The 7970-nt window shown below is 36.3% G+C and overlaps 1 protein-coding gene across 1 annotated transcript; it reads left to right on the top strand.

Moving 5' to 3' along the window:
* The first annotated feature begins 5055 nt into the window (after positions 1–5055).
* On the top strand, positions 5056–6735 carry LOC127865843 (piggyBac transposable element-derived protein 4-like). The gene has a single exon (XM_052405907.1). It carries the CDS (start codon positions 5068–5070, stop codon positions 6733–6735), a length of 1668 nt encoding a protein of 555 aa, XP_052261867.1. The 5' UTR covers positions 5056–5067.
* Positions 6736–7970: the final 1235 nt, after the last annotated feature.

Consider the following 7970-nt stretch of genomic DNA (forward strand, 5'->3'; position numbering starts at 1 on the left):
TTGTTAAGGGTTGAGAATGAGGCTTTGTTCAGTGACTTTGTTAACAATTTTTAGTTTTAAACATTTATATTATTTCAACATTCATTTATTTTTCTAATTGGATGAGGCAATATTCACATAACAAACACCTTCTGATGTCATCTGATAAGCTATTTCACACTATAATGTTTTAAAGCACTAAGTCAAACTAAAAAAATACTCAGAATTAATAATTTATTATATTAAGAAAAAATTTATGAATTGGAACTATTTCATATAAATTTTTCAATATAAAGTTTAGAATTTAGTGAAAAGGGTGAATACTTCATATTTTTGTATTTTATTATTTTAACGGTTCTTATTGCAAACCCAATATTTCAAAATCAATGTAACATAATTTGGTAAAATGTTAACCATATTGGACTTGGTATTAAATAGTCTGTACAAAATGTTACAGCTGGAATGGCGGGAAACTCTACAAAATAAAAATAAAAAGTCGCATCACTCCCAACAGTGGCTATAGATTTATTCAACTACAAGCAGTGCAGATGATCCTGAAAGAAACATGCATGCATGCTGCAACATGTGAAAAGGCCAAAGGATTAGTTAGTGGAGGAATTGCCCCAATTGATCTTGTCTCTGAAGTAAACTCCTATGGTTTGGCATCAATATTATTAGCAAAGTGTCTTGGATGTAACCAAGCCTTCAAATTTGATACCAGTCCAAGACTTGAAAGTGGTAATTTTGATGTGAATGTTCGAGCTGTGTGGGGAACACTGGTAACAGGAAATGGACTATCGCATTTAAACGAACTACTTGCTGTCCTAGATTCACCAGGATTATCTCGGAAGTCCTTCTTAGATATAGAAATGAAAATAAACAATTGGTGGAATGAATACCTACAGGCTGATTTGGATAGGGCAATAGAGGAGGAGAAAGAGATAGCTGTAAAAAATGGGAGTTTTCATCAAAGTTTGTAAATTTATGCATTAACCCATTTGTCCCTCTTACAGTTTGCAGCAGACAACTTAAATTCATTTAAATAAATGGCAGATAACAATTTAAGCATGATGTTTTTAAGTCATCAGCCCTTGAAAATCTTGTGACAAATTGAGAAATTGATCATCATCGGCAATTTCTGCTTTTGTCATTAGGTTTTCAAATGTCATCTGCTGCAAGATTAAAAATGCATCTGCAGGGACTGAAAGTTAGTCTTTAATCCATGAATGTATTACACTTACTCATATTGAAAGCATCAGCAAACAACAATTGTACATTAATGACAAGGACAATCTCATCAGAATTTTGGTAAGAAATTCTTGTAACAATGTGAAAATTTGTAACAAGCATTTTATAATGTTCTAATCGTGCTTAAATAATTGTGCAACAGAAATTTAATTATTACAAAAATAAAAAAAATAAAAAAATAATGCAAGTGCTCCGTGAGGAGGAGGTCTTAGTGGGGCTGGAAAATAAGGCGTCATGCTACCTTAAAATTGACCATAAATTTTGCAATATTGAAAATAGCAACTTTATATTTTGCATGCATGTGTATCTCATGGAGCTGCAAATTTTGTGTGGTGAAATGTGAAGGTCAAACATAAAATTTTGCGTTGTCGTCCGCATGCTAAAACCATAATATTTTTTTAAGGTTTTGAACATTGACTGTAAAATAAAAGTGATTCAACCTACAACATTGAAACTTCATATTTAGCTGCACTGAGATAAATTCTACATTCCACGCCCATTTTTGGGTCATACTAGCTCAATCTGACATTTAGAAATATGTAATAAAAAATTGACTAGCTGCCACACCCATTTTTTGTTACTATGTCAAATGTGAAGGTCATTTTGACCTGCACCCACGGCATAGCGTTGGCACCCGCCTCACGGTGCGCTTATTACCAACTATAACAAAAACACTATAAAAAGGTTTAAACACCAATGCATTTGTAGCAAAAAATATATGATAAGTTTATATAAGAACTATAAATCTCTTTCACATACTTCAGCAGTTATTTTCCTTTGTTATGCTTAAATAAATCAAGTGATTGAGGAGCATCATGCACAGGTTGTACATATATAATAATGCTGGTTTGAATGATGGTTAAAAGCATAAAAACAGGTTTGTAGATAACGTAAGATTATAATATTTTTTCATTAAATCCCACATTTTTGGTATTAATCATTAGAATCATTTCATGGAGACAAAACTAATGAGTATCAACGACATAGGGTTTTGATCAAAATTACAGAAATAAGCGGTGTGAATTTTTTATCTTAACCCTTGGCATGCTTGGAAATTTGACGTCTCCTAAAATGTCGTCTGCAGAATTTCTAAAATTAGCATTTTCTTCTCTTTTTTTTCAAAGAATACTATCAGAATAGCAAACAATTTGGATGTTGATGAGACGCCACGTTCTGTGGCGTCTCATCTGGACCCAAACTGTTTGCAAAGGCCTTTAAAAGTCGGTTCCCGCACTAAAAGGGTTAACCTCTTATAAAAAGGTATATTTTATATAACACTATTTATTTGTTCCTTTTTAGGTGTTCCGGCTATCAGTGTTATCTGTGATGGGGGTTGGAGCAAGCGCTCTCATAAACACTCATACAATGCTTTAGGCGGCGTTGCCATTATTATTGGGCAAAATACAAAAAACTATTGCATGTTGGGGTCAGAAACAAATACTGTTACATCTGTAGTAGAGCAGAGTCTATTGGGTGTGTTGCAAAAGACCATAAGTGTTTCAAAAACTGGACAGAGTCAAGTCAAGCTATGGAAGCAGAAATTATAGTTGAGGGGTTTAAAAGGGCAGACTTGTTTGGTGTACGTTATACAACAGTGATTGGTGATGGGGATTCTTTAGTTTATGCAAAAATTCGGGAAGAAGTTCCAATATGGGGGAGATATGTCTCAAAAATAAAGTGTGCCAACCATGTTTGCAAGTGTTTGAGAGGCAATCTTGAAAAATTAGTACAAGAATTTCCCTCTCTGAAAGGCAAGGGCAATTTAACTCAAGCTGTCCGCATTCGAATTGTTAGCGCTGTAAGGTGTGCAATTCGTATGCGGTCAGAAATGGCTGATAAGCAAGGGGCGGCAAAACAGCTTTCTTGTGATATAAAGAATAGCATTTACCACATATTTGGGGAGCATGACAATTGCAGTTTAGATTTTTGCAAAGCAAAACATTGTTTAATTGAAGAAATTTTTTTAGAGGACCAACAATTAAATATAGAAAATCATGACTCGGGATGTGATGACTTTATCTCACAACAGTCCAAGTACTGGAGTGAAGGCAAGTCAATGAATGAACAAGAGGATGCAAGGGAGAGTTTCTACTCAAAGTCAGGGACAATTTCAGAGATCATAAACAAGAAATATCTTTAAAAAAGATATACGGCGTTGATTGTGGTCGATGTTTATGAACGATCAAAAGTTATCTCTATGAGATAAAAAGTAGCTGATGCCTTTTTTCTGTGCAGTTCTTAGCTACATCATAAGCAAATCAATTACGGGGTGTTGCGCCAGATTTCGTGGCTTATTATGCTTTATGTGATATTATTACTCAGATATCTATATTTACAGAATAGAAAAACACAAGAAACATGAAAATAAACGAGTGCATATAGGTCAGCCTGCAATACTCGAATCTTATTTAATTGCATAATTATAGTATAGTGAATTATTGTGCTCATGCTTAATAAACTGGTCTAAATGGATAAATATTTCTAATTAATTTTATCAAAATTGGTCCTTATCATGCCAATGTTGAAACCATATTAAAAATCGATGATTGACATACCACAATAATATCGCCGAATATCTTTATTTAGTATCTTTCTGATCAAAACAGACTTCAAGTGCACAAAGTTTACGAGACGGCGTTTATATAAAGATTTCTGCAACTGACCGCAAACTGACAAACTGACCTTGATACCTTGCGGATTGGAATGCAATGCATTGCAGTCACTACGTTATTGTCAGTAAGACCGGTGTAACACAAAGATCGCAACCCCTTCTGCGAACTCCGACTATGAACTGTATATAAACTATGACTTTCACAAATAGCCGCTTATTGACCCGAAACCTCGCAGGTTGAAATGCAATGCAAGTAAGTACTAAATATGACAACATAGCCTTTAGTATAAACGCTTTTGCGCTGGTAATTCTCTGAAAATAAAAGGTGAACGCACAAACTGTATTTATGTCGAAAATTGATTGTAAAACTGTTCTATCTATTGAGCCTTTTCATTAGAGATAAAATTGTTTCATGCAGTAAAACAGTGTTACAAAGACGCGGATATGTTTCCAATGTTCTGGTGTTATACTCAAATCAGCCAATGGAATAAATGAAGTGTATTCATTCGTACCTAGCCGCGGGAAATTTTATTTGAGTATTATTGGACCCTTACAAAGGTCAAGTCAGGGTGAAAAGCTGGCTTAATACAGCTTACGCCGAAAAAAGTTATTCCTTTGCTTAACAGAGTTGCAGACAAGAGTAACTGGTTGATTAGAAACTTCACTTCCAACCTCTGTGAATCTTGGATGCACATACGTACCAAATTTGATGGAGGAAAAGTGGTCAACCATTGCAACAGGTTCTCCTGGAACACCAGATGTTATGCTGGTGGACTGCGCAGTAATCTTGGGCCGAAATGGGTGCCAATTGTCTGGTAAACATGCACTAACTCAAAGCCAGGAACCATTTGTTTGCAACATTATGAGCGCAAGGAAAGACAGTTAGTTGATAACAACAGGATTAAGTCCACATCAGATTCGAAGAAAAGAAGGTGGTGTCGTAAATTAAACTTAACCCATTTCATGCGGCATACGAACCGATTCGTACGTACCCATTTCATTCGGGATACGAATAGACCGGTATGTGTTACTGACAGTAGGGAAACCCTGTGTATACGTCGGTAAACGTCGTAAAACATCATCAAAACATGTGCAAAAATACCCAGAAACAACTTCCTTTGAGCATGCGCAGATAAATCAAAACAAAGCGCAATTTTTGAATAACAAGGAAGTGAATTTTGCAGAGTATTTCTAAAGCGATTTTGACAGTTTTTTTTTTCATTTTCGTCATGGCTGATTCTACGGACATGGATAGCGATGGAAGCGACATTGAGGTCGATTTAAATAACGAATTTGACACAAATACGAGTAATTTGAATGAAGAAAATGGTGAAGATGGCTTCGAATGTCAACAAAGAACTGACGACGAATGGTTTCGTGGCTTTTTTGAATCGGATGGTGAACATGACGAGTTTGAAGGCTTCGACGTCGAATGGAAGACTTCCAACTTTGACGAACGAAACGAGAGAACGTACAGTGAAATAGGTGGTTCAACGTTTGTTCACCCTGAAGATGCCCTGCCACATAATTATTTTGAACTGATCTGGGGTCAGGACTTGTGGCAGCATATGGTTACAGAGACCAACCGCTATGCTGAGCAAGAGCGGACACGAAACCCACCACCACCATTTGCTCCTCGTTGGGTTCCAGTAGACATTCCAGCCATGAAGGCTTTCATCGGACTCTGTTTTTGTATGGGAGTTCTTCGTCTTCCATCAAGAAATGACTACTGGAGGGTAAAGAAGCGTATGTTTCGTACTGCCTTCAACACCATCATGCCTCGGGACAAATTCAATCTGATCTGGCGCTACCTTCACCTGACAAACAACGATGCCCCACCTCCTGCCAGACCAGACAAACTTAAAAAGATAAGGTGGTTTTTGAACTATCTGAATGACAAATTCAAGGCAATGTACACCCCCTACAAACATGTTACTGTGGATGAAAGTATGGTAAAGTTCAAGGGGCGTCTGGGCTTTCGTCAGTACATGCCATTGAAACCAACTAAGTGGGGAATAAAAGTGTGGACATTGACGGAGAGCGAAACTGGCTACATCCACCAGTTCCAAGTCTACACTGGAAAGGAAGAGAATCAGGAGAAGGGTCTATCACACAGAGTGGTGACAGACCTGATCGGCCATCTGAACCACACTAACATTAGAGTTTTTATGGACAATTATTACACGAGTCCGGCCCTTCTCACAGATCTGCACATGCGCGGTGTGTACGCCTGTGGCACAGTGCGCAACAACAGGAAGGGCTTACCAACTGCACTGTTGCCAAGGAATGTTATGCTGGACAAACACGAGTTCCTGGTGGCCCAGAAAGATGAACTTTCTTGTTGCATTTGGCAGGACACAAAGTGTGTCATGGTCCTGTCAAACTTTCACAGTCCTAATGACATGGGAACTGTCAACCGACGATCTGGTAACCCAACACAACAATCTGTGGAAGTTCCCAAAATGCTTGCGGATTACCAGAAGTTCATGAAGGGAGTCGACTTGTCGGACCAGATGATTGGATATCATATCATCAACCATAGATCAAGGAAGTGGTGGCGGCGGCTGTTCTTCCACTTCATGATGGGCAGTGCTTTGAATGCGTACATCATTGCAAAGGACTCAAATCCAGAGACAGTCGGGCGTGAATGGCCAAACATCCAGGACTTCGTTGATTACTGTGCTGGGAAGGATGCGCCAATCCTGGACACAGCCAGACCAGCTCGTGTTCACACGATGGAGCGGTTGTTTGAAAAAGAGAAGGTGTGTGTTGAATGTCGCGCGAAGGCAAACCGTGGCGAACGTGTTGGTACTTCAAAGTTTGGTTGCGTTGAATGCAATGTGCCGGTACACCACCAGTGCTTTCCGGCACACATAAACAGGGCTAATAAATTGTGAGTGACAAACTTGTAAAACAAACAGTTGACCAAGTTAGAAGATCAGTAATACTGTAAATATCAGTAATTATGTAAATAAGATGATTGTATTTTCAGTGAAAATGTTGTGAATGATTGTTGTGTGGAATGCACACTGTATTTAAAATGGTATTTTCAGTGAAAATGTTGTGTATGATAGTTGTGTGGAATGAACATTGTTTTCATTTTTTATTTCAATGTAAGTTTCTTTGTATAGTAAGTCTGGACATCTGTGGACCGTCATTTTGGTACATACCTGAAAATATACAAGAAAACAATTTTAGTAAATATTGGAATATTTCTTATGTAACCTGAACCAGTTGCAGTAATTTCATTGTATTTTGTCATGATATTTATTATATATTTAAATGTTAAGACCGTATAGTTATTTGTTGTCTTGATTTTTTTTCTTGAAAATAAACAGAGTTTGTATCTTTTCATTAATTTTATTTCCTTATTTTATAGTAATATCATTATTATTAAGCATTAGATTTTTAGATAAATTCAATACCTTTCATAAAATGTATGGTTTGCTAAAGATTACATCAATAATAAATATAAAATTCATAATTCAGTAGCATACTGTGTTGGTATTTTTCACTGTCAATGACACAGAATTATTTTGGCAATTTGTGCGCGTTTCCCATTGTATAGTATAATAATCATAACTTTGGTATTTGTTGGAATATTTTAATGATTTTTTCACTGTTATAAAGTGTATAAAATTTAGAATAATTATTACATTGATATATGCACATTTTGAACTTTGCATCATATTGATTTATTTAGTTGAAAATGTTTCAACTATTGTTTCTTTATGATTTTAGTTTTATTTGCCGATTTTACAGCCTAATATTTTGATTAATTCTGGACATAATTAAATAAAAAATATACTGCTGGATTCAGAATTTTCTCTTCTTTCTAAAAATGTATACATATATAGGCTTTAAGTCCATAATAAATGTGCTACTGATCTTTATCATACATGACCCTCAAATGTCTGGCATGGCTTATCAGTTATTGATCAGGTCTCAGATCTTGGGGATATCTTATCTGGAAGGGGGGCAGAATGAAATGGGTTAAATAAAGTAAGTAATTCTAAGAAAGCAAGGCAGGAATATGGCCCACAGGCTATCGATGTGACTGATGATGTACCTTCTATAACTTTGGAGAATATGAAGAAAAATTATTTTGAAAGTGAAGTGAATATTTCGTGTG

The sequence above is a fragment of the Dreissena polymorpha genome, chromosome 1 (assembly GCF_020536995.1).
Source record: "Dreissena polymorpha isolate Duluth1 chromosome 1, UMN_Dpol_1.0, whole genome shotgun sequence".
NCBI lineage: Eukaryota > Metazoa > Mollusca > Bivalvia > Myida > Dreissenidae > Dreissena > Dreissena polymorpha.

What these genes read in the sequence shown, in the direction of transcription:
- LOC127865843 (XM_052405907.1), top strand. Translation starts at nt 5,068, where the DNA reads ATGGCTGATTCTACGGACATGGATAGCGATGGAAGCGACATTGAGGTC.